General features: G+C 50.6%; 1 protein-coding gene across 11 annotated transcripts in view; it reads left to right on the top strand.

Annotated features, from left to right (window-relative positions):
- The window catches only part of AGAP1 (ArfGAP with GTPase domain, ankyrin repeat and PH domain 1), a 520,170-nt gene that overhangs the window by 207,722 nt on the left and 285,726 nt on the right, over positions 1-26,722 (top strand). For all 11 annotated transcript variants that reach the window (XM_032394158.1, XM_032394087.1, XM_032393993.1 and 8 more), the window contains one exon: positions 4,436-4,570. In XM_032394158.1, coding sequence (XP_032250049.1) covers positions 4,436-4,570 — 135 coding nt within the window. The remainder of the gene's footprint in view (positions 1-4,435; positions 4,571-26,722) is intronic.

Genomic DNA, 26,722 nt, shown 5'->3' with positions numbered 1-26,722 from the left:
CGTCCCCGTGCAGCTTGGGTGTGAAGGACCCCACGGTTGAGCAGTAAGTGGACTCAGGGCCCATAGTTGTGGCCTGGAGGAATTTGAAAACGGTGTAAAGAAGAAATAATTTCTTCCTGAAGGCTTTTTCCAGTGAGAATCCAGGAAACTGAATTTGTCCCATTTCCTGATTTGATTCTGTGGAGAAATCACTCGGTCAGCACCCTCAGAAGAAAACCCTCCCCAAGTGCTCTCGAGAAAAATTCTATTTTCTTTTCCGGTAGTAGGATCTCTTAATTCTTTCGGTTATGTCAAATAGTTTATAAGCAATTTAAGAGGTTGTCGATTTTAACTTTTAGTACATCTTTAAAATCCTGCTGATTTCTTATACACAGCAGAGTTTTGTTTTATTTTGCTCTGTTATGTGTTACGATCTCTGTGTAATTTTTACCTAGCAGGTACCTCAGAGTCTGGAATTACCCTGTAAGAGCGCATTTCTTGTTTTTTGCTAGGCCACTTAAAACTTGGCCTCTTGCAAAGTGACATCCCTCATGTGTCCTTGTTCTCCGTCAGATCCACGGATGCGCTGGAGTCCACCATCTGGGTGTTAAGGCCATGTAGAATGTTTTCAAAAACCAGATGCAGGTTAACTTTAAAACTGCCTTGTCAGCAGTATGGGTAACTTAATAATCATGTCAGGAAAAACTGGATTATGCCTTCCTTTTGTTGTTGTTCGTACGCCGTATTTGTTAATTCCTTGAGAACGTCCACATCTGGTCTGCCTTTCCGTGCCCTGATGGGAGACTTTTCTCAACGAGAAACTGGCTGTGTTGAGGCAGGAACGGTCAGCTGTGCGCGTGGTCCCGGGTCCAGTGCGCGGAGAGTGCGCGCAGGCGGAGAAGCGCTGCCCTGCATGGGGCGGGTGGGTCTCGTGAGAACAGAGGTAGCATGGGATCAACTGGAAGCATCATCTCCGTGTGCTGGATATAAAATGTTAGAGTCGGGTTCTCGTGCGGAGCACCCCCACCCTCTTTTAGGGAACGTGTAATGGCCGGTGGTCTCAGAACTGAAGCCCGGAGAGCGGCAGGTGAATTCCACCTACAGCTCCATGGGAAAGAGGTTCTTTATGCCCAGGGCGCCCTCTAGTGGCCGCCGGGAAACAAGGGCGCGCCAGCGTGAAGCCCTTGGTTCTTGTTCTAATACACAGAACTGGCATGTTTCTGTTGGCATCCTGAAAATTCTGTGTTTTCTGGTGGGTGGCAGGATCTACAGCAGATCTGCCTAGAGCTGCCCTGAAGCTGGAGCGAGTCCTTTCCAGCAAGCACCTCTCCCTGCGGGCCAGCCCAGGGCATTTCTGAGCAAAGTCAGAGACTGAGTGCGGGCGTCCCCTCGCACGCTCTGTGGGTTCAGGGCTTTGTATTTCAGGCTCAGAACGCCTTTCCTCTGTGGACTCACTGTGCTAGGACGCAGCGACTTCTCAGTCTAGGCCAGAAGGCTCTGTGTGATCCACTTGGTGTCGTCTTACACAGCCGTGGTTTGGGTAGTAGAGAGTGGGGTGTCTGGTCCCGGTGTTGGGGCTGCGCAGGCCCAGCATCAGGGCGTCCTGGCCCGTGACCTGGACTGCCACCTCCCCGGGCTCCGGCCGGGGTTCCCTGGAGGAGCACCGTGGGCACGTAAATGTAACCTCAGCGGTTGCTTCTGTTATATTGGCTGTATCTCGACACACAGCTTTACTGAGGGCCTGGTTGGGGTGCAGAAGCGCGCCTCTCTGTTCCCTCCTTGGTGATGAGCGTGGCTGTCCGTGTCCCACCGCGGCTGCAAGAAGGCAGAGCCGAGCCTCTCCCAGGTTGGCTCACGTGTTTGTAGAGGACGCCTGTGGAAGGCTCCGTAGAGACTCCGGGGAAGCCCTGATGTGGTCCCCGAGTGGAAGAACTTGCCCTTTTTATTCCTGCTGGTCTTCTGAGCATTTTTCTGGAGAGCCCACAGGCGAGGGAGCACCTGAGCCAGGGAGCCCGGGTGGAGGACAGATGCCCGCAGTGTCCTCACGTTCGTTTGTGGGACTTTGTCCATCGTCAGCACAGCCCCATCCCAAATGAACAGGGCCTGACTGTTACCAAGCAGGGACGTTCCTCACCTGAGGGGTCCTCTTGGTCCTTAATCAGACCTCTCATTTCCAGAGTGCCCTAGAAGCCCCTGTGGCAGGAGGGTAGAGTGAGTGTGGGCTTCTGGAAGGTTCCACTCCTAGGTACTTGTTCGCTGCTTGCAGCCTTGCTCTGTGAAGCCTGTGTGTTGTGCTTTTGCACGGGCTTCGTGGGGTGTTGGGGGTAAGAGGTGGGTCAGGTTACAGATGAGGGACTCTGAGCTTTCCCCTACCCCAGGTGTTTGGGGTCGGTGGCCTCATTCAAGGGTGGGAGGAGTGTCTCTGCGAGAATGCGTGTTCTCTCCGGGTGTAGTCAGGGAGCTGTGCGAGGGTCCGTGAGTGGACAGGACACTTCTGAATGAGGTAGTTACATAATGTTCGTTAAGCTGGTTCTGTTTTAAAGGCTTGCAGATGACATCGATTTGAGGGAGGGGCACAAGCTGTGAACAGGTGCAGAGTTACAGGTGGAATGAGAGACCAGGCTGGTGTAGCTCCGACTGACGTGGCGCAGGTACAACGTGGCCAGAGCGGAGACGCGTCGCTGCACCTGGGAAGTCAGGATGGGACAGCATGGGGTGGGCCTCCCGCTGAGGAAGGGGGCCTGTGGGACTTTTGGGGACCCCAGGTCAGGTTAAGCTGGATTGACACTACGGCATGTGTTTACACCAGAGCATTGAAAAATTACAGATTTCAACCTTTTTTCCTACCGTTTTCTTAAAAGATGTTTGCACCTTTAAAAAATACTTCTTTTCCTTAAGTGTTGTGAAATCCAAGTCAAATTTTTAGTCTGGAAGACAAGAAGACAGGACAAGATGTTCTTTGAAGAAACCCCTCTAAGGGGCCTTCCCAGGGAATGTTCTAGAACATCTGTTGAGGTGGCACAAGCCATTGTCGGAGAAAGAGGCCTGAATCGGAGTTAATCTTGATTTCTCTATGGGAAACTGCCAGGTCAGGCTTGTTCCATGAGCTAAAAATAAAACAGGAAGCAAGAGAAAGAGGGGGTAAAAATGAATAAATTATTCCCTCAAGATGCCACTTTTTTATACTTACAAAATTAAATGTCACGTGCACTTCCTGAGCCCCAGAATAAGCACAGTTTGAAAGGTTGTTGCTATCTCTGGGATTTCTGTTGTTCTGGTGCTCTTCCTTTGACTAGTGGGGAAAACCCTCTCGGTGGGTTTTTGTTTCAAGAGCAGTTGGCGTTTTCCGTGGCACAGGAGCCTCAAGCCCGCGGAGAAAACTTCCCTGTAGAAAAAAGTCCCCAAAAAGTGCCTGTTGTCTCACACCTCGCTCCTGACATCTTGGCCTTTCTCTGTTGGCATGTGCGGGACACGGGAACGCGTGGTGGGCTGGGGTAGAGGCATGTCGGACACCGAGCCAAAGAAGGCTGGTTTTTCTTTGTTCAGGGGACTGGTGGCAGGTGCCCCACATCTGTTTTGTTGCTCAAACGTCCTCATCTGTATACAGACCCTGCGGGAAGTGGGTGCGCCCAGGACTGGTTCCGTTAAGACCTAAGGTGGTTCACACCCCAGCACGTAGGGCCCTCCACCGCCCCCCTCTCTTCCACTCCTGCCTCAGTCTACTGTAAACACACCAGGTGCTTGGCTGCCCCCCTGCCCCAGGTGCTCTCCCCCCAGGTAGTGGCTGGTTGGCCTTTCCCTCCTTCCTGCGGGTGGGGCTCCCCTGAGAATCCACACTGAGCACACGGACCGTCGAACATCCTGCCCTGCCTGACGTGGTCTCGTGGCCACACAACGTTCATCGCTGTTCCACGTCTCTGTCTTGTTCTCCGCCTCCCTCCCCGGCCACCCTCATAGCCCCTCCATGAGGGAGCCAAGTTTTGTCTGTTTTGTCCACTGGGGCAACCCTGTGCCCGGAACAGGACCAGACACCTGAGGGCAGCTCTGTGGACACGGACTGAACAGGTGTATGGCTGCACCTGGGGAGTAATGCTGCTAGAACGCAGTGAGCAGAGTGCTTTGTGCACCAGACGTCACCTGCACACAGTGAGCATGGCTGTTTTTTTCTCCTTTTTAAAGTGTTCTCTTCTGGAGCCACATTTAACTCTTAACCCCTTTCTGGGCATCCTTTATCTCCGTTTCAGAAGCAGCATCCTGTGAAACACATTTTTACAAATGGAGACTGTCCTAAATGACTGAGATTATTACTTGGAGGGTAAACTAGGTTTTAAAAACTCCAGGTTCTTAAACACATGACATGCCCGGGAGCAGGGCGCAGGTTTTGAGCTACTTGGAGGCTTGAAGTGGCGGGACGTCAACAGGGCTGCTTATGGTCACCGTGTGCTGTCTGTTCCAGATGCCATAAGTTCCACTAACCCACGGGTCATCGACGACGCCAGGGCGCGGAAGCTCTCCAGCGACCTGAAGCGGTGTACCTACTACGAGACGTGCGCCACCTACGGGCTGAACGTGGAGCGGGTCTTTCAGGACGGTAAGCGCTCCCCGCCGCGCATCCACGTGCCCTTCCGCGGCGCAGGGCCCGCCCGGCGTGAATCCGAGTGCCCCCCTCATGCAGGGGGGCGCTCAGCTGCGTGCGTGTTCAGAAGACTCAGCAGTCCGCTGGGAATCCTGTGTGGTGTGCCTGTGACGTGACCCGTGCACATGGTGTGGCACTGCCCAGCTTAGCTTCTGCACGTGCGGGGTCCCACCTACACATCTCTTCTCCACCGTAGCTGCTCATTCTTAATTCAAGCCCGTCTCTAAAAACAGCCTCAATATTCGCTCTTAGGCTTTGGAGAGAATAAACCAAGAGAGGAAAGAGAGTCAAGTTTGGGCCCCCCCGAAAAAAAAAAAAAAACCCAATCCCACATTAAGACTTATGGCTGAGAGCCAACACCACGACTTAAGAATTGTTTCTTTGTTGCTGAATTCATTAGTGATCACCCGCCCCTGGAACAGCCGGAACAGCCATGCACCAGACAGGAAACCCTCCTGGAGAAGCGCAGGGCTCCACGGGGCAGAGACAGTCACGTCCGTGATCGTGATGCCAAGAGTCGGGCTGGGAAGCGGGAGGGGGATGGGCGAAGGCGTGGGGGAGGTGGTGGGAGGGAGGGGTGGTTTTGGGTCCGGAGGGGTCAGGAAAGTCTGGGAGAAAGCGACTCCCCTAGCCTGAAGGGCAGTGCTCCCCGCGGAGGGTCCCAATGTCCGCGGGGAGTTGTGGGGAGTAACTCCCAGGCCGCCCCCCACCTGGCTGACCTCCGCGGCGGCAGAGCAGACCGCCTGAGCCGCCCGTCATCCCGGCCTCGCTGGGCCCCAACCCTGACGAAGACGTGTTCCTACCAGTGCAAGTAGTAATTGCACACCTGCGTTTGGGACCTCCCCACACCGGACAGTGTATGCTCTTCTTAAATGTCCAGATGAATTTTCAGATGGAATTGGAAGAATTCCACACTTTGACTATTTTTATGACATTTCATAGATTGGGTCCCTTTCCAAACTTCGCATTTTCTTCCCTTTTCTGTACGAGCCGGTTCCATTCTCAGCTTGCGGCCTCCTTCCCTGCCCTTCCTGCTTCTCAGCCCGTGTGTCCTGCAGAGGCCTTTGTGCTCTGGGTCCTCACCGCCTCCCCGGTGCCTGTTCTGACGCAGAGGCATCCTGCTGAGGGACAGCTCGGGGGCCCTTCTTCCCCCCCCCCCCCCCCCCCCCCGGCCATCCCCATCCCTGCTGGAGCCCATCATGGCCTGTGTACGCCCGTGCTTACGGCAACTCGAATGTTTGCCTGTGAAGAGCTGCGCACGGAGGCACGTGGGGCTCCTGGAGGGCGCCCAGCGGGGCAGGCAGCCCAGACCCTGTGGGGCTGTTACAGATGAAGGTCCCCAGGCTTGGGTGCACGGGCCATGTCTGGCCAACCACCTGTTTCTGTGTTTTCTCGGGCGCACGGGCGGGCTGCTCTTGTTACCACCACAGAGTTCAGTGGTTGATGTGGAAACGTGATGGGCCCGCCAGGCCTGAAACAGCCCCTCCCTGGCCCTTTGCGGCGGCTTTGCCGGCCCCTGGTGGAGATTTTCGGAATTTCATCCTGTGGATGAGCTTATCCTCCACGATTGCTTTACATGTGCATTTATCGAAAATGTGAACTTTCCATAAATGAGCTCATACATAATCGTAAGAGTTGGTTGACACTAGGGGAAGCCCAGATACTGTGCTTCCCTGCCCTGCATCCAGAGCGCACGGCGGTCAGCGCTGGCTCCGGCGCTGGAAGCACTTTGTTGTCTGCAGGCCGGAGCGCTAGCAAGGGGAGGACCGGAAGGGCTTTTCCAAACAGCGTTACTTTATGCTCTTAGAGGGTTTCCATTGCTGTGATTTAACAAAACACATGACGCTCGTACCGTGAGTTTTCACAGGTTTAGGAGATTTCCAATACATGTTGTTACTTCTTATTTTAGAAATAATGCATTGCCATTAAATATTTGAATTGTACAAAGTCAGAAAAGGAAATAATACCCACGATACTACAGTTTTTGTGACTATTGTGATTTTGTCCTTAAAATATTTCTATTTATATGAAGATAAGATTTAAAAATAAGATGAGGGTTTACTCTGCATATTTGGTAGGAGGATTATAGGGTATGTCTTTTTGTTAAGTCGTGAACTCTGTAATTGTTAGTGTTAAAAATAGTTGCTGACCGAGTGGGGACTGTGCTCAGTATTTAGAAATTGTGAACAGTCACGATCCATTTTAATCCTTAAGGGGAAAAAAAAACCCTCACAAGGTTTAGCGTTAAAGAAATCAAGGCTCAGAAAAATTAAGCTTGACCAGAGGTATCTGGATGGGATGCCTGTCCTGGGACGAGGAGCCCAGAGCTTTAACCATTCTGTCATTAAAGCCACAGTGATGTGGGTCCTGCCCGGTCCCCTGGGGGAGGCTGGATGGAGGGCGCACTCGGCAGGCTCTCCACCCACTCACAGACTCACGTCATTCAGATTTCTCTTTCAACTTTCTGGCTTCCTTTACGCCTTAGGACTTGCCTTTATTTATGTGCTTTTCATATCTTTGCATTGTAGAAAGAGAAAGAGCGGGTAGTTTCTATGTAACATTTAACTTACCCCTGAAAGAAGGAAACAGGCCTGGTTCTCACACCAGCCAGACCTCTCTAGCACCTGTCTCTGCCCCCCAGGCTTTCTGGTCGACTGGCTCCCCGGTTGATTTTTTAAGATACCAGGGACTGTAGTCTTTGCTTCTTTAAGTTGGAGTTCTTAGTATCCTGAAACTGAAGACAGATTGCAGAATTAATGGAGAAATAGAATGTCTGTCTACTTTTCTCTCCAGGGTGTAGTTCTCACATGGCTCTTGGAAAGTAATCCAGGATGGAGGGTCTCCGTCAGCATCAGGGGTGTCCCCCGAGGCAGGGAGGCAGTGGATGCCCTCATCTGAGAAGCAGCGTTGCTCATGCCAAGCCTCTGGTTCGGGGTCGAGAAGAGGGGCTAGTACGGGGAGGGCCCCCGTCTTGGCGAGGTGGAGGGCCAGCGCCCAGAGACGGAAGCTTGCACCTTCCCCGAGGGTGGAGGACAGGTGTGAAGGACCAGGCTGCCTTCTGTCACCTGCTCGCAGTGGTCCGGGATCATCGTTGATCCTGCTCCTGATGAGTTTGTGTGGCTTGTGGAGCAGAATGTCTGGCCTCCACGAAGGGGGTTCCAGTAAATAAGATTCACCTTCTAAGAAATCACATACTCCCTGGTTCTACTGCATCTGGGCTGCTGGGCCTGACATGGGCATGGTTACCTGTCTGTCTGTCTGGATTCCCAGAAGAGCCCTGCAGGGAGCTCAGGGCCCCACAGGCTGGACCAGGGGATTGAGGCAGCCCGGGCTGCGCATGGCCCACCACCCCATGTCTCTCCGTCTGTCCAGTTCTGTGCAGCTCTGGTCGCCGCCAGCCATGTCTGCGAGATTAACTTCGGGCTTTTGTAGTTTTAATGTTATAACGGTAATGTCTGTGTTTGGCATGAAATTTTTCAAAAGTCCCTGGTCATTTGTTCTCTCGGCCTGGTTCATGAAGATACAGGATTACAGAAAAATAAAGTTCACTCTCTGCAGACACTGTTTCTCTGGTGCTGTGATTTCTATTCAAGAGAAGTTTCTCTCACTCTGTAAAGGAACCAACTGCGTGGAAGAAGTCCTTGCATTGAGCACATCTTTCCTGACATTTTCGTTGAGTCTCTGTGTAGGGAAAGGAGGGTAGTGTTGGTGATGGGATTTTTTTGACCTAGATATTCAGGGACAACCTAAAAGGATTATAACTTAGTGACAGAATTAAATCCCTCCCCTAGAAGACGAAGCCGTGCTGAAAGGTAGTGAACAGCCGTGTGTGTAAGTGGTTGAAGGACCCCTTGGACCGTTCTTGTGCGCCATCTTGGGACTCTGCCTCCTCATGTTCATGAGGGAGCATTTGGGATTTTAGTTCCCTGAAGCTGGATTTTGGAAATGATGAATTCTCCCTTTCCAATCATTTTTAGATTTCTCACTCTACATTGAATGTCCTTGCTTACAGCTTGTTTTGTTTGGATGACAGGGATTATATAATGGATGTATGATGAGCATAGCGATTTGCGTCAGAGTGTAGTTCTCTTTTTCAAACTAAGCATGATGTAGAATCAGTTTTTTGTTTGTTTTGACATTTTGTGAAGTAGAGCCAATAGATCCCCTAAGTTTTTTGGGGGTATATTTTGTAATTTTTAGATTACGGTATCTGACTGGTGTGTGATATTTTAAAGATCTCTGATATATAAAGAGAAGTGGTTTCCCTTTCATATGGAATGAGTAAAACCTGATGGTGGTACAAGATATTTAATTTTCCCTTATCCAGGCTACTTTATGCCCTTTTCCTTTCTCCTTCCCTCCCTCTCCTAAAATGAGCTGATAGAGATTTGTCTGTGTTGTAGAACAGTGTTGTTTTGTATATGGGTCGTTCCCGTTACGCATCCTGATGCCACCTGTTTTGTATACAGAATTTTTTTTTTTTTTTTTTTTAGATTTTATTTATTTATTTGACAGAGAGAGACACAGCGAGAGAGGGAACACAAGCAGGGGGAATGGGAGAGGGAGAAGCAGGCTTCCTGCCGAGCAGGGAGCCCGATGTGGGGCTCGATCCCAGGACCCTGGGACCATGACCTGAGCCGAAGGCAGGCGCTTAACGACTGAGCCACCCAGGCGCCCCTTGTATACAGAATTTAATATTCTTGCACATATCTTCTAAACTGTAGTCACTTGTTAAATCCCAACTGAAAGCATCCTATTAGAAATTAATGCATACTTCCCTGTGAAGCTTTAACCTCCTACCTTCTTAAGCTTGTCTTCGTAGGACAGTAGGAAAACCCATATGCACAACATTTTGCTCTGACAATAACTGTTTAGACCTGGTCAAGATCCCTATAAGCCAAGATCTAGGTAATTACAAATTACCATCTGTCTGCTTGACCCTCCCCAAGACTGCTGGGTTTTGTCACTGTGTTGTCGCCCAGAGTAACTGGATAGTCCAGTGATCTCACACAGAAGACCACTCACTCTAGGATAGATGTTCTACGTTACTTATGTGAGAAAGAGACCATTCAGTTTGAGGTGCATGTGCCCTTTGGACGGCAGCCTCAGAAGGGTTCTGGGCGCCGGGGGCTGGCGCTCGGGCTTCCTGTGATCACACACTTCATGCAGTGTCCTGTGGACGGGCGTCCCTCTGACGGCATGGGCCCGTCGGCCTCCCGGCACGGTCACGCCAGCTCTTTACATGCGTGCTGTGTAGTTCACATTCTGGAAAGCACCTGCATAGAAGCTGTCCCCTAGTTGTCCCCCCACCCCCTGCCTGCGGATGGCTCACCCGCGAGTGGACGCCCTGTACGTCAGGGCTGAGCCAGGAGAGGCTGCCTGACTGGCCCAGGGGTTTGCGGTAAGTCGGGGAGCCTCGGTTTGCCTTCTGTCCTCTGCTTCCAAAGACTGATATCCTGATGTACAAAGAATCCCATTTCACATTAAATTCTGCAGCTGCTTGGTCCTAATTACGGGAGTGTCCAGCACAAGAGTAGCTGTATTAATGAGCCCGGTTTGTATGACCTAATTGCATGTGTTAGAGCATCAGTAAGTGGGAGCAGGCCAGGGGTTTTGTTCCTGAGTGCTGCATCATCCTGTGCCGTTTTGTTTTGCTCACACCGCTGTCTTTTGTTTGTGCTGTTAAAGGATGTGTCAGGCCTCTTCCATTACCTTCTTGGAACCCGCTTAATTTTCATTGTTGGGGTGGCCTATTTTATTATTTGTTTTGTTGTTGCTCTTTTTATTGTGTCAGGGGGTAGACTGGAGTCCCTTTCTTTTTGTGTTAATTCTTTTTCCAAAGGAGTTCTTTCAAAAATGATATCTTCCGGGCGCCTGGGTGGCTCAGTTGGTTAAGCGACTGCCTTCGGCTCAGGTCATGATCCTGGAGTCCCTGGATCGAGTCCCGCATCGGGCTCCCCGCTCAGTGGGGAGTCTGCTTCTCCCTATGACCCTCACCCCTCTCATGTGCTCTCTCTCTCTCATTCTCTCTGTCTCAAATAAAAAAAAAAAAAAAAAAAAAATGATATCTTCCATGATGAAAAGCAAGCCATATATATGTGTACATTGGGCGTTTCGTGTGTGTGTGTGTGTGTGTATGTGTGTATAGAGAGGGAGAGAGAGAGAAAAGGCCAACGGAGTCATGCAGTGTTTGCTAATTTCTATTTTTTTATCGTTTGTAGTAACTAATATTTATGTCACAGTTTAAGGGTTTCTAATGTAAGATAGTGGAACTGAATAGGCCCTCTTTACAGCCGGTGTCCGGCCCGCGTGTCCTTTCTGCCCGTGGTTTTCTCGGGGCATCTGTGCCCGTGTCCCCACGCCCCTGCCCTTGGCGCACTCTCACTGCCCCCTCCTCATTGCATTGAAACGTTGTACATTCAAGGTTTCATGGGACAGAGGGGTAGTTTATGTTATGACGGGGCAAATGGAAACTTTACTGTGCTTAAGTTATACTTTATTCAGGGGGGTTAATATTTTATTTTTTTAATTTTATTTATTTATTTGACAGAGAGAGAGACACAGTGAGAGAGGGAACACAAGCAGGGGGAGTGGGAGAGGGAGAAGCAGGCTTCCCGCGGAGCAGAGAACCCCATGCGGGACTTGATCCCCGGGATCAGGACCTGAGCCGAAGGCAGACACCTAACGACTGAGCCACCCAGGCGCCCCGGGGGTTAATATTTTAAAACCTTCTAAGAATAAGGATGACATGAGCCAGTTGCCAGGAGGAGCAAGACAGAGGGCAGAAGGAGGAGAAAGACAGAGAGAAGGAGAAGGAGGGGCAGAAGGAGGAGAAAGACAGAGAAGGAAAACACCCTTCACACTCCGAGGGTAGTGGGTTGAGTCCTGTAACACGGGCGTGGCCCCGGTTTGGCGGCCGTCTGCTGTCCTCGTTAAACACCAGCGTTCAGGGGCTGTCGCTGCTTGGCAGCTTCTAACGTGGTCGAGTCCCATGGAAATTAGAATCCGCACGTTGCCTCCAAAAGGACCACGCCTCTCATTAAATTGAAAAGCTACCTATCAGGTGTTGACATTAAGTAGACTTAGGGTCGAGCCTGTGGGTGGGGAGGGAATGTGAACAGTGAGCAAGAAGGCCTGGGTCTGGGCGGGTTTCCTGTGTGCTGTAGGCTGGTTTGTGTGTGGATGGGAAAGTGCATGAATGATGGACATCGTTTATTTTTATAAAACATGATATTGTCCGTACCCTTTGTATGTGCATCTTTAAATTCAGCTTATTTCTTAACCAGAGAAGCTTTCTCTGTGAACAGGGTTAAATCACAAAATGAAATAATGAATTAATACCAAAGTTACAGTATCATTGCCCGTACGGCACAGACAAGTATGAACACAACTGGCGGTAATAAGACCTATTTTCAGAGGCCAAAAAAACAAAACCAAAACGAAAAGAAAAAAAAAACAACTTTTGAAATTAGTATTTTTAGAAAAAAAGTTTGAGTTACAAGCGTCTTATAGACGAGCCAGACCTCTGGCAGCTGACCTGCAGCCGAGTGTCTTCACGCACATTTGACAAATGGGGAGCGTGTTACGGTGGGACTAACGGCCAGGCTGTAAGTGAACATTGTCAGGATTCATTTGAGAATTTGTTGAAAGTGATGACCCTGGAATAATCCGAGTGTTTTAAGGTATTATTATGAATTGGACACAAGTATGAAATCAGCTTGTTTCTTGTTTGAAGTCTCTTTGTCTAGAAATTTCCCCTTTTGAGAGTTTCTCTCTCATCCATTGAGCTGTTCAGTGGACCCAGAGGCTGGACGTTTATAGAGGGACTAACTCTTTTGGATATCAGTTGATTTGCTTACAGTCCCCTGTCCAGCGTGAAAGCGTTGAGGTAGGGGGAGTATCTCCATGGTGGGTGTGGTTCACACTGCAGCTCCTGGCCGTAACAACTCGGAATCAAGTGTGAGACTCGGTAATTCTTACACTAGTTTCTGGTGGGGTAGAGAGGACCGTGACGTTTTTCACTCTTTCCAGAGTAACATCCGAAGAAATCATCTTAAAATCTTGATACCAAGGTTGCTGTCATTACAAACAACAGGAGACCGTGAATAGTCTTCTGTTTCATGGTTCTGAGGACTGTTGTCAGTAGGGGCTGTGATTGTCTCTGGCAGTTTCTTACCCTAAGTCGGGAGTGTTTCCTGCTGCGTTTCCCTTAGGGCTGCCTTGGGCGGGCACCACGGCTCATGTGTGCCCATAGATGCTGCTTTAACCCCCACCCTGCCAACGCGAGATCAGTAAACACACTGTTAGTAAGTGTGCTCTATTCTGATGTTCATGTTAAGACTCCGATCTGCTCACAGAATTAATTTTATCAATGACACAGGAGACGGTTGTGTTCATACTTGTCCGTGCTGTGGCCTCGTACATCGTAGCTGGGGCCTGCCCCAGGATCCTGTTAATGACTTGAGCCAGCTTGAATTAGCTTGATGTATCATTAATGCATACAAATGGCTTTTATTTTTGTTCATAATCTATTCATAATGCCACGCCATTCTGCTCTCCCTAATGTTTTTAAAATGATTAAACGGTGATGTACTTTTTGACCTACTTAACCCTCCGCAGCCTCTGATCAACACAATATGAAGATATCACTTAAATAGGAAAGTCAGAAATGTTATACTTCATGGCTGATGTTTCCAACTTACTTTGAAGTCTTTTGTTTATAACATTTTCCCCTTGGAGAATACAGACATAGCAGATTCTTAGTGGCCTCCCTTCACCGAGGAACTGTCCGCCAATGATGGGGGTTAGCAGCACCAGTAAGTTCGGTTCATGAAAGAGAAGGAAGAGTAATCCTCCAAGGAGGGAAGTTGTGAAGGTTCTTGACACCAGAAAGCATAGCTTTACCCGGTGGATGCTGATGTTTGTGCACGCTACTCAGCAGTGGGGGGCTGACCAGGAGTGTATGGGGGTCCAGGCCGGAGCAGACGCTGGGCTTCCCCGAAGGCATGCTCTGGGATCCCACGTCGGCTTGTGGGTAGTTAGTGCAGAGTCACCGGAAATTCTGTGAAGAGAAAATGACACCCAAACAGCTGGACGGATCTTCCCTGATTTAGGGAGAAAGCAGCTGTGAAGGGTGGATTGCACACTTGCTTGTCTAAAGAAAAAGAGACTGTAGAAACTTTGATGACTAAATTGGATTGTGTGAGATTTGCTAAAGAAATTTTTTTTAAAGATTTATTTATTTGAGAGAGAGAGAGTGTGCATGGGGTTGGGAAGGGCAGAGAGAGAGAGGGAGAGAGAATCCCAAGCAGAGTCCCCGCTGAGTGGAACTGATGCAGGGCTCAGTCTCATGTCCCTGAGATCACAACCTGAGCCGAAACCAAGAGTCGGACACTTAACCGACTGAGCCACCCAGGCGCCCCTAAGGAGATGATTTTTGAAGGATGTGAAATATGGAGATAAAAACCACCCATCACACCACCCCCAGTGGCTGTTACCGTTAAGGTGTGGGGGGTGTGGCTGTCTGCATGCCCGTGTGTTTGGAAAAAGCAGATTTTCGGGCCTTATGACATGGTAAAATCTGCTTTTTTCACATCAATACTTTCTCTACAATGTATTTTCTCATTTTTGCATTGCATTCCATTGAGTGACTAGAAATACTTTTTTGGCCCAATCCACTATTAGACATTGAGGGGTCCCCCCAGTTATGTGCTTTAGGATCAGTGCCTGAGTGGATGGCTCTTTACCTGAATCTTTGTCTCCATCCTTCATCTTTTATTTAGGATTAACTTTCATCACGTAGAAGTAGAAAATAATCATAATTTTTAAATTTGTCTCAAATATTACTATCGATACGTTATTGTGAAAATAAGCTCCTCTTCGCAGTCAGGCGTTTTGTTAGGAGATGGCGGTCGGTCCCTTGGGCGGGCAAAGGTCTGGCGTGTTGGTGACACACGGGAGCCGGTGGGCCCTGCTGCTCTTGCCGATGTGGCCTCGGTGTTTCTGGTAGGTTCTCTACACCTGGAGTGCCCCAGCTCCCCAGAGGGCAGACGGCCCAGGGAGACTGTCCCCAGTTCCGTGTGTAGCCGTGACCTCAGAGTGGGGTTTCCTCGCACTTCATCCGTCCCTTCTGTGACGCGCGGTGCTACCAGCTCGCTCCTTGTGTCGCCTTCGGGCACCTGGAGTGGGTGGGAAGCGGCTCCTGGCGTTTGGACCTCCCTGAGCTTTATGTCGTGTCAGTGCTCCGGAAATGTTGAAGGCCACGGATTTCATTTTAAAACCCGGTAATGAGTGAAAATGCTCCTTTAAGTTGGAATTATTTTCAGTAAAATTAAGCTACGTCACCCACCACCGAGGGGCTTGGGGTTAAACGTGACCCTATTTGGCGTGTGAATTATTTCCAATGAGCTGTGTGCTAAACGCTCACCTGCGCACATGTCTTCTGCATGTGGCGGAATATGTGGGTATTAGAACGTTGGCTCTCTGACCGGGTGTCTGAGATTCGGCGGAAATACCGAGGAAAGGAAACGTTTGCTTTCAAGCGCTTGATTTTGTAATTTAGCGAGAAGCCACTAGGGGGCATCACAGGAGCGCGCGAGGAGGATTCTGGCCGGCATATTTTCTTCCTTTTGCTGTCACTACGGAGAATACAGACATAATAAAACTAACACAGTGGTTTAAGAGATCATTTAGACCTGTAATAAGATACACTCCATAAAGCGTGTGAAGTTACTGGATCAGCAGTACAAGAACACAGAAGCAAAGTTTCATTCTTTGGGATGGGGAGGAGGACAAAATAAAGATGAAATGATATATTCTGTGGTTAAAGGGACTTAGGTCCCTTCTTGCTTTTTGCTTTGTGTGTATCTTTAGAGACGATTCAAAGAAAAATTGACAAAAGATACGCTTTTTTTAAACTACTGTATAGTAATAAACAGACTTATTATTTACTCCATCATACGCTTTTCATAGAACTCACCAAGAGATTTGCTGGCCTAATGACAGCCCGGGTGTCTCGCCTTAGGGTGTGCATCCGTGGTCCGACGCGGGGCTGAGCAGGTGGCCATGCAGGGCTGGGGTGGGGCCTTTGCCATCAGCCTCTTTGCCCGGCTCTCACCTCTCCCTGCGGGGGCACTGCGGGTTCTTCATGCAGCCTGGTATTGATGAGGAGGTCAGTGGCAGAACCAGGCTGATACTCCCGGGCAGAGGGAAGGGAGTCGATCAGTTTTGGGAACTGTAGTATTCTTCTTACAGAGGCGAGCCTTGGTTCTGGAAGTGCTGAGCTGTGGAGTGGTGTGATCCCTGAAGGAGTGGAGGCCCCTTCAGAGGGCTCGCACCTGCTGCCTCTCTGGGCGCCCAGCAGTGGGCTGGGGACACAGAGAAAGAAGAGTCTTGTTGTTTGAGTTTTGGGGTTTTTCCGCCCTCCTCCATTCTCCTCAGGTTGTGGCTTTTCCTGCTGTTTTCCATTTACTTTTTTGCTTTTACCCTTTATTTTCTCCCACTGCATAAATTCCAGTAGAAATTATAGCATCTCAGATCATGGCTTTTTTTTAAAAGATTTTAAGTAATTTCTACACCCAACGTGGGTCTCACACTTAAAGCCCCGAGATCGAGAGTCGCATGGTCCACGGACTGAGCCTCCGATCATGACATTTTCAGTTTCTTGATGTGGACAGTGGGACTTACTACACTTGTGGTGCCTCAGATGAGAAACCTATCAAATCACAATCTTCTCTACAGGTAGTATCTTTCATCAGGTTACTTACAAACGGAGTGTTCAGAATCTACAAGGAAGTAACGTCTAATTTGGAGAGCGGTACACTTTTCAGCCCCCAGAATAGTGTCAACATGGCCAGGACACTGTGAGCAACAGAAGTGAGGGACGCGGGGCGGTTTCCTCAGTGAAGGGCAGCGTCCGCTATGGGGGCGGCTGTCGCAGACTAGTCTGTGAGCGCCAAGGAAGGGTGTTTGACCAGCCCCTGAGGATGAGAACGTTGGGGGGGCACGTAGGTGGAGCACTGGCCCGGGGTCTGGATGCTTCAGCTGCGCTTGGTGAAGTCTGCATTCAGCCATCTGCCGGGCACTGCGGGGCTGCTCAGGACCCGCGGGAAGGGAGCACAGCTCCGAAGCGAGGCACTTGCCCACCGCTCCGGAGGACCCTGATTCGCCAGAGCTGCGGGGTGGATTTTTTTTTTTTTTTTTTTTTTTTACAGAACAAGGAAAGCCTGCAGCTGCCGTCCGGTTTGAAAACCATTGAACTCCTCAATATGTCCCCGATCATAGACCTCAGCAGATACCCTCACGAATCCAGTCATTCAGAAGTGTGAGGGGAAATGCCCGGGAAATCCGAACCTGCTGGCGCTGGGTCTGTTGCTGGGCATTCCTGTCCCCCAGGCTCCTTGGGCCGCTTTGGCTGGTGCCTTAGGGTTGCCGTTAGGGGGGTAGTGGCGGGCTCCACGCCTTTGTTTGTGCTCTTTCTCCTGGACAGGCTCTGTCCCGAAACGGTGATTAAAGAAATGCAGGCAGGTAGTTCTTCCAGCTCACATGGCTGGATAGCATGAGAACAGTGAGGAAGCCCTTGTAATCAAGTGATACGCAAAGGAAATCTTTCAGCGTAATACACAAGGAACGGAACTGCTGTAAAATCCGATGGCTCACGTAAGGAGGGACAGTTGAAAACCCCAATCAAATCAGTATGGACAGCTCCATGTGCCACTGCTCCCCTGGTCAGGTAACAGTGCGGAAGCCCAAGCAGAAGGTCCTTGGTGGCTTCCCGAACTGGTCAGGGACCGAGGCGGGGAGGTAGCTTGGTTCCTGCTCGGTGAGTCGGCCCTGGGAGGCAGGAGGGCATTGCCCTCAGCCGCTGAAACAGCATCACATCCTTTGCATGGATTTTGCTTTTCAGAGTTATGTTTCACGTCTATTTCTGTTAAAATACACATTGATGCGTATTTTGTATGTTATCTGTTTACGTGTACTTAAAGGTGTTCAGTTTTTCTCATGAGAATAACACTTGTTTATAAAAATACAGAAAACTAGGGGCGCCTGGGTGGCACAGTGGGTTAAGCATCCGACTCTTGATTTCGGCTCAGGTCGTGATCTCAGGGTCCTGAGATGGAGCCCCGCATCGGGCTCTGGGCGCTCAGTGGGGAGTCTGCTCGGGATTCTCTCTCCCTCTGCCCAACCTCCACGCGCACACACACGCGCGTGCTCTCTTTTTTCTTTAAAATAAATAAATAAAATCTTTAAAAAAAAAATACAGAAAACTATAAAGGAGTCAGTTAAAATCAACTGTGATCCCGCCGCCTAGTAATAAACGTTTTATTGAATGCCTGTTGAGTCGACTTTTAATACTTTCAAAACAAAATTGGGACTTTATTCTATGTCCTTTTAAATAGCCTGCTTTAAAAAGATCTAAGAATAGTTACTGTGTTATTTCATTTCTTCTAAAGCCTGCGTTTTTATGACCTCACAGCATTCCTTTCAGAAACTTGCACATACCAGCATGGATTTACCAATCCCGGAGTCAGAAGGCTGGTCTTGAGACTCACCTTCCCCAGATCCGTTCCGTACATAATTCGTGAGTGCCTACTGAGTTGCGGCACAGATGCCCACTTCCTGCATAGAACATTTTAGATTCGTACCTTTTAGGTTGGGTGTGGTCACCTGTTACCTTCTCGGGCCCGCCCAGAGCCCCTGGTGCACTGGGACGCACGCCTGGGCGTCCGCCGCTCCCCGCTGTGTGCACGGGCCACCTCTGCTGCGTCCGTGGTCACCATGAACTTGGGGCTACAAGCTGGCTCCAGGTAGACTTTGCCACCAGGAGTCACTGGCCTGAAGACCTTGGGGGTCCGCGTCGTTGGTGAAGATTTCTCATGGGAAATAAAGAATTGGTATCATTAAATATGTATATTAGACAAAAATTACAAAGAACCAAAAATTACAAACCGCCCCCACCCCCTTTTCTGGCAAATGAACAAAACGAGGCCAGATTCTATAAAGATCCATTTCTAAATTTCATGTGTTCATTTGATCAAATATAAAGTCCTCTGAAATACAAGATTTAAATATAAAATTGAGGCTTAAATTGAAGGGCAAGTCTTAATCATTTCAGAATTTTATGAAAACTACTTAGAAAAGGTAGATGCGGTTTAAAAAAAAAAGAAAAGAATGGCTTTGGTGGGTCAGTGAGTGCAAGGATATTAGTGTTTAAGTAACAGATTCCAAAGCTCGGGAGTGTCCGAGCCGAGGCTTGAGGTGGTGTTTTCGGCTGACCTGGCTCCCAGAAACCGGGTGAGGCAAGCACTAGATTCTCCCCTCGAGCGTCTGGAGCGAGCACAGCCCTGCCAGCACCTCAGTTTTGGCCAGCGATACGGATCTGGGCTCGGCCCCCAGACCCGGGCGAGAAGGTCTCCTGCAGCCCGTGGGACCTTGCTCGAGCAGCCCCCAGAAGCTACTACAGATGGAAAGAGGCAGGTGACTTGGGAAGGAAGGGATGAAAGCTCGGGGGGAGAAACGCATCTCAGCCATCCCCGAGGTGTGGCTGCAGAAGCCGATCGATGGGCCTGAGGAGCCACGTGGCTGCCCTGGGCTTGGGAGCTGACCCCCACTGCACCTGTGCACACTTGGAGCAGGGCCATCGCCAGGAGCCCACGGGCTGGCCACGTGACTGCAGCCCAGGTGTCTGCAGTCTCGGGACCAAACGAGCAGCTTTCCAGGGCGGGCTGAGGGAGAAGCTGCTCTCTACCCGGGGGAGCGGATGGCTGTGTGCTCACTGACAGCAGGGAGGTGGGGGAGAGCCCGCATCCCCTCCCAGCCCGGGGAGCTCAGGCCAGGGACACGGGCGGCCCAGCCGCTGGCTGTTTTCCGCAGTCGTGGTATCCTCATCTGGGTCCGTCACCCCTCGTGCGACCAGGGGTCTCCGTGGCTCCTGCCTCCCACTCCTCACCCCACTCCACCCTCCCATCTTGCCATCCTCATCAGTGACCTCTCTCCCTGAATTCGGTCCCTGTGCTGCCTTCCCCTGGTGGCCTGGACTCACAGGCACCCTTTCATCCTGACTTCTGACCCCCCACGCTTGTTTTTGTTTCATAACTCAGGGTGCCTTCTGTTCCTGGGTTTCTACTGTGTGCAGCCTTTCAGTGATGCCCTTCGCTGAGACCTGGTCCAGGCCTACATGTGGCCTTCTGCAGTGTCTCCAGACGGGATCCAGATCCATGGCAGTGACACGGGGATGCAGTTCAGGGGCAAGAAACCGCGAGGTTTCTGTCATGCAGTGGTGAGAAATGGGGGGTTAGGCTGAGCCCCGCAGCAGGTGTTTGCTGAGCGCTGTGTGTCCATCAGCCTGCTCACCACGTGATACTGGACTCCTGTCCAGTGCCCGGGTCTACAGGGCACTGACCCTCACTGACCCGCGGGAGTGGAGACCGGCCCTGCGCTGCCCATCCACCTCGCCAGCGCCTAGCAGCTGGGCCTCTGCACCCGCTAGCCTTTTCAGAACAGAAAAAGCATGTTCAGAGTAGCGCGGCTGGTGTGGTATGCTTTGTGGGCCATTAGGAAAATATTCGCGTATGAGTCCAGGAGTCAGAACACGTTCTCATTTTAGCTTTACTGTATTTTGTATTTTATCATCTGGCCTTTCTTGTTTCAAAACCGGCACTGTGGAAAACGAAACCCGTATCCAAGGTGTCCAAGACAAACCACGAAGCTCAGGTGGAATTAACTGTTCTGTTGAGGAGGTAGTTGAAGTAAATGAACATCCCAAGGCCCAGATGTTTCTTGTAACTTTGCTAACGACAAGACGAGCTAAGTCGTCGCTAATGACGTGACTCACTGAGAAGCTTCCATTTCTCTTGACGAGCCTCCTATTTGGTTCTGTAAAGACCGCCGTTACGGAGTAGCTGCCTGCCCGTGGGCACATGAAGTCAGCGGACGTGGGATCGAAATCTCGTGTCTTGCTGAGTCGGTTGCTGAGAAAGCATCGCTCCTGGGTGTCTGTGGATAAAGGCGGGGGCAGCCGGCAGAGCTGGGCTCCATCATTATCTTCGAGTGTGACGGGTCAGCAGCTCACTTCCTCAGTTTGCCCACCTGTGAAATGGGTACACTTCCTTCTAGGGATGCCCTTAATAACCAAAATATAGCTGTCCCTTGCTTCAAGGACTTGGAAAGAAAATACCTGCCTGTTATAAAGTACGGGAAAGCTTGGGAAGGTGGCATGATTCTGAGCAGAAGCGTGTCCATCAGAAGATTCATGCACTCGGCATGGACTGAGGGAAGAGTCGAGAGCAGATGGGCAGAGGCCGTCCTCGGTCAGCTCCGCACCTGTCCAGATGTAGGACAAACCAACTTTTCCCCCTGTGTTCCGGAAGCAGGTTAACTCGGTATCTACTCTAACCTGACTCATTCAGAAGGGTTCCCCAGGACCTGTGAAGTGGATGGTGAATCGCATTCCCCCCAGTACCGTTCACTGAGATGGCCGGGTACTAATTGAATACTGACGTTGGTGTCCTTTCTTGTATCTGCCCCTAAAAAAAAAAAAAAAAGTCTGGAAAATATTACCAAAATTCATCAGAGGTTTTTTTCCCCTGCTTGAAGATAAATACTTATCTCACCTGCTGGTCAGTTCCACCAAGCTTTTTCTGGGGCCCTTAGCAAAAATAAGCAGCATCGACAGACTAATTAGTTACTCGTTAGTACTCGAGCAAAAGTTGAATTCCTTAGTCTGGCTCACGCTGATAGACGACCTTGCAATTAAATATCCAGGTCTGTGAACTCATTGTATTAAATCTTGAGGAGAAAATTCAAATAATAGCTTTTCTCTGGATACTATGCACATTCCCCTGACCCCCCAGAATATGGCATATGTCTAATAAGGAACCCACGTCTGGTAAATCCACAGAACGGAAAGGCAGCCATTCTGAGAGTCTGTGGTGTATCCCGTCCCCCCCGGAGGAGAGCACAGGGGTGCTTACGGAGATGGGGCTGGGCCGGTCCAGTGTGAGTGGTGCCGCGGACAGGGGGCAGCGTGTGCAGGCTGGGCGCCCCCCCGTCACTCCAGTGCCCCCGCCTGGTCCGCGCAGACGTGGGCACGACAAGTAGGCCAGTGGGAACATACAAACCAAAACCCAGAGCCTTCCAGTGCCTGAGAATCGCTGGTGGTAAAGCGATCAAGGATTGAGAAATGAAGCATTTAAAATGGAAATAATGCCAGTACTCTGAAGTCGAGCCCGCTTTAAATGCAGTAATTAAAATAGTTGCTAGGCTGCTTCCCATTACCTCCACTACAGCGGGCCGCCTTTATCTTTATGGCGGTGCTTTGATTCCAGTCAGAGCTTTCGAATGAACTTACGTTGGTGTTCTCAGTGAAGTTGCACCGTAGAAAACAGATGTAGTTCGAAAATAATTATAACCGTTTTTCATCCTGTGCAAGAGAATCAAGATGCACGAGATGTGTGCACCGCGGGAGGGAAATCCGGGGGGTGACGGAGCGGTGGGACATTCCTGACGCGTCCCTTCCTCAGGTCTCCCAGCCGGTCCCTGGGCCCCAGGAGGGAGGCCGCCAGCGCCCCGAGGAGGCCGCGGTTCATGGGCGACAGCGTCAGTCTGGGAAGATTCAGAGCTTCCGAGAGCCAGATTGGTTTTTTCATGGAAAGGATTCCTTTTGTTAAAATTCTCGGAAAGATGGAGGGGAGGTTTGGGTAGTTTTATTGAGAGAAGAATAAAGACTGTTCTCTAGAAACCGTGGGTGTAATGACGTTCTTTCCATTGGAAGAAGAAAAGCAGCATCTTCAGGACGAGCTGAGTCCTCACAGGAATTCGGGAGGGCTGCGCCACCACCTGGGTTTCTCGACTCTCCGAGAGGCAGGCGCTTCCGAGGTCCCGAGCAGCGGGGCTTCCTCACCCTCCTCCCCGAGAGCGAGAGTTCAGTGCAGCCACTTCGGCTGGATCTCGAACCCACTGGCTGCACTTGACGCGTCCGGTTTTCCCTGGGGACCTGGGACTATGGACGAGCCATGGTACACCCGTGTGATCAATCAAGAAATTAGTCTCCTGGAAGTATCTCAAAGATAGAAAAATGTTGGAAACGAATTTTAGGAACTTGGGACGTAATTTTTTTCAAGGAGATGCCGTCTGTCCTTAGTGTCACTCAGACATACAACTCCCTTTGAAGACAGCGTATTGATTCTTCTTAGGCATTTAAGTTTCCCGGTGCCTGGATTGCTGCGTGTGTCTGCCAGCTCTGGTCCGTAAAAGCTTCTCCTACAGTGTTTTCTAAGTTTCTTGGAAAAGTATGAACATGGGGCGTTGGACCCCTCAGGAGATTGGGTTTCATTTTGTTTTGTTTTGAGGACACTAGACTCGAGATCCTCTTTAGAGCTGATTGTACTTTAATGAGCTCTACCAGCGCGGGAGGTGGATCTGTTTCAAAGTCTTGGTCACACCGTCTGGCACACAGTGACTTCTCCATAAATACGGTTCGGTGAAGAAGAGGAATAACGGGGGCTGGTTTGTAAACCCGGTGGCGGCGGTGGTCTTGCCTCCGGCCCACCTTCTGAATCCAGGCAGGCGATCCTACTCCCAGTCTCTCTGTGGCCTAGATTAGAGCTCAGATAATGATTCCTGCTCAGGGGCCTTGGCGACTTCCTGGCACCTCCCGCAGTGGTCTCCACGCTCGGTTGGGCCTGTGAGCCGCTCTCCAGGAGGGTTTCCTAAGTCGAAGGCTGGTACGCAGGGTTGATGGCACTGAGGGCCGGGGTTCCCGACTGCAGCAGCTTGCACCCCCGAGAGCTTCATGCACTTGCCTCGCGGCTCCGTATGGACCGTGGAGCACCCCACCCCCAGAGACAGTCCAGTGGGAGCAAGGCTGGGGGCCCTTCCTGTCCCGTCCCTCGTCTGCACACCTGTGCTCCTGGCACACTGAGCTGCCTTCTAGGTAAGCTTCCGGAGCGTGCCTTACTCTGAGTTCTCACACCCTTTGTCATACGCGCGCCCGCGGCTCTGGGGAGGAGAGCCTGCACCCTGCAGAGAAACGAGCAAGTAAAGACAGATTTCCTGAGCTGCTCATACTGGAGAGGGCAGATGGGGAACACACCGGAAAAACAGTTGTGAGAGCTCTGCGCACGGTTGAGCCCTCACCCCCCTCCTCCTCCTCAGCAGATACCCTTGCTCCCATCCTTGGGGACACACAGAAGCCGCTGTTCCAGGTGGGAAGCTCCCCCGTCTCCCCCTCCAGCTCCACTGTGCCCTGTGCCGGTGGTGCCCCAGACGCCGGCTCAGAACCGACCGAACCGTGGCTGTTCCACCAAGGGTCACCTCGCGTGCCCGAGCTGCTCCCGAGCGCAGGTGCGGACACGCAGACCCTTCCCGAGGGTTGCCAACAGCATAGCGGCCGTGTAGACACACGTCCTTATGTTGAGAAGGTACATGTTGGAATATTTAGGGCCGACAGAAATGACGTCTGTGACTTAGTTTGTTCAGTTAACAAATATGGCAAAATATTTGCGTTTGTCGGATGGCGATGGTGGGCTTGTAGCTTAGCTGTTCATTTGTATTATTACATTTCACCGTATGCTTGAAAGTGTTCCTCACACGATGGGGGCTTGGGGGTGGGGCTTTCCGTGACCCCTCCTGGCTCTGTCCTGGGCTTCTGTCCTCTTCCCCCTCTGACCCAGCCAGCATCGTGTGGGTGTGTAACTGAGGCTTCGGGTCTGTGTCAGCTGAGCTTGAGACCGACTCATCCCCTGTCTACTTGGCGTCTCATGGACGTCTTGGAGGCACTTCTGGCTCAGCACGTGCCCCTTCCCTCTTGGGGTCCCTGTGCATCTACCCCGATACTCAGACAGCTGGGACACGTTCTGACTCTCCTCTCTGCCTTCCTCCCCGTGTCCACCGGTCATCAGGGTGTGTTGGCTTAACTGCATGGCCATCTGGTCACATGGCTCGTATGGCCGCCGCCGGTTCCCTGGCCCCATCCACCCCCCCCACCAGGGTTCCTGACACTTTGTACACTTTGCAGGTGTCCCTCCCCCAGTCCTCCCAGTGTGGCCAGGGGGGTTTTTTAAATTCATGTGTAATCAGAGGCGCCTCCTCATGTCTTTTCGGATTCCCCGCTGTGCTGGGCGTGGAGACCCCAGTCTGAGTGGAGTCTGCATCTGGGCTCCTCTTCTCCCCTGGGGCCCTTGCTTTCCCTCAGCTCCAGTGCCACCTTCTCAGGAAACGTCTCTTTCCTCCCATGTTCAGTTCTTAGCTGGGAACCCCGAACACAGGCTGGCCTGCCCACTGCCCACCTTGTTGCCCTGGACTGGGGTGAGGTGCAGTGTCCTCAGTAAACGCAGGTGACAGCAGGGCACCTGCCATGAATTAGTTACGGCACAACACCTCGAGCAGATCCTGACAATAGAATTAGGGGCTCAGCAGGCTTAGTGATGATCATGATCTGAGTGGCGTCCCCACGGGAGCGGGGACCGTGTCCAGACTCGAATCCATGTCCCCAGCCCCACACCGTCTCCCGTGGCACCATGGTCCTTCTCATGTGGCATATACAGATAAGGAAACTGAGTCATGGGATGGCTCGGTCTGTCTCCAGTGGTCCAGGTCACCAGTTGCAGAGCTGAGATGAGGACTGAGGTTCTGGACACCCATGTCCCTCACTGTTGCACTCACCACCTTTGTTAGGGGATCAGTAAATTCAAGAATCCGAATGGAGTCATTAGCAAAGAGTCCTCAGGAACTTGGTAAATTGTCGCAGGAAAACTTGGGAGAGGAAATCCTTACAGAAACATTGAGGAACCGGGTTTTTTAAATAACGGCTTTACTGAAGTGTGATTCACCTGCCGGCAGAGTTACCTGTCAGAGTTGGGTTTTTGTTTTTGGCTTGACTTTTTGCCACAGCTTCTCTGGGGGTGTTTGTAATCTGAAAACAGTTTGTGATTAATACAGTTTACTTTTTGTGCTACATGAGGTAAATATCTCTCGTCCTAGCTTGTTCCCATGAAGCTCTTTAAATAGCATTATCGGCTGCCCTGGACCGTGTCAAAACTCTCCCAGGCTGCTCGCGGGGCCGCTAGATGGCAGCAGCGGCCCGGCCAGAGCGCCCACCGGGGGCTTCTTTCAGGGGAGGTAATCAGCCTGGCAGCCTTGCAGGCTGAAGGTGGGGAGTTAATGTGCCACATCAATTTTAATTTGAAAGATACAATTAATTAGATAAGGCATAAAGTGGATGTGATAGGAAGCTGGAAGCTCAGGGCAGACGCGTGGTCAGCTACCAGAGTGCTGACCTCTCGCTCTGCTTTGCATCCCGGGCAAAACCCTCACCAAGTCTGCTCTGAATGTACAGTTCATAAAGTTTCCACCTTTATAGAGAAATATTTACGTAGTCCGTATTTCATTAAAGGATTGGACTACGCAGTCTCATTAGGGAAAACTTGCTAAGACTGTTCCCATGAGGCTCAGAATAAAGGTGTTGAAAGAAGGTAGCAGGTGCTTCTGGGGTGACGCCCCTCCCAACCCCCACGCCTGCCGTCTCATGATACAGTTGTGCTCGATTTTACTTCAAGAAGATAGTTTGTTTTGTTTTTTAAACAGCTTTCAAAGTAAGTTGAAGAATTTAGGTCTACAAAAATTAATAGCTACAGGTAACCGCAAAAGATGTTATTGGCAGATGCAGCAAAAAATACATTTCCACAGAAAATTGGATTTTGCACATAAAACTTAGTAATACTAATAGAGATAGGTTATTACCAGTTTTAAGCCAAATAAGCAAACTCAAAGAGATCCGCTGTCAGTGTGAATCTCGGTGGTTTTTTTTTATGTTTTTGGGAAGTGTAAATCAGCTTTAGTGTAGCAGGACCACGGATTTGCTCAAATCATCCCTACCCCTTCTGACGGTGGGTAGAGTTGCTCGCGCCGAATAATTTACAGTCCTGTGGTAAGGTATGTTTATGTTTAAGCTGTGCAACGGGGTAGCTAATGAGAAAGATAAGAAATTTATAGTCCTTGGTGATTGATAGGATTCCTGTCTCGGCATTAATTGAAATCTGAGGGATCACAGCTGTGGGCTTTTAAGTTAGGGGGAAAAATTACTTCAAGTAAAGGAGAACTTTTAGATGT

Source organism: Phoca vitulina, unplaced genomic scaffold (assembly GCF_004348235.1).
Source record: "Phoca vitulina isolate PV1807 unplaced genomic scaffold, GSC_HSeal_1.0 scaffold1, whole genome shotgun sequence".
NCBI lineage: Eukaryota > Metazoa > Chordata > Mammalia > Carnivora > Phocidae > Phoca > Phoca vitulina.
Note: the sequence above shows the minus strand (reverse complement) of the source record. Positions and strands in the feature narration are given on the sequence as shown.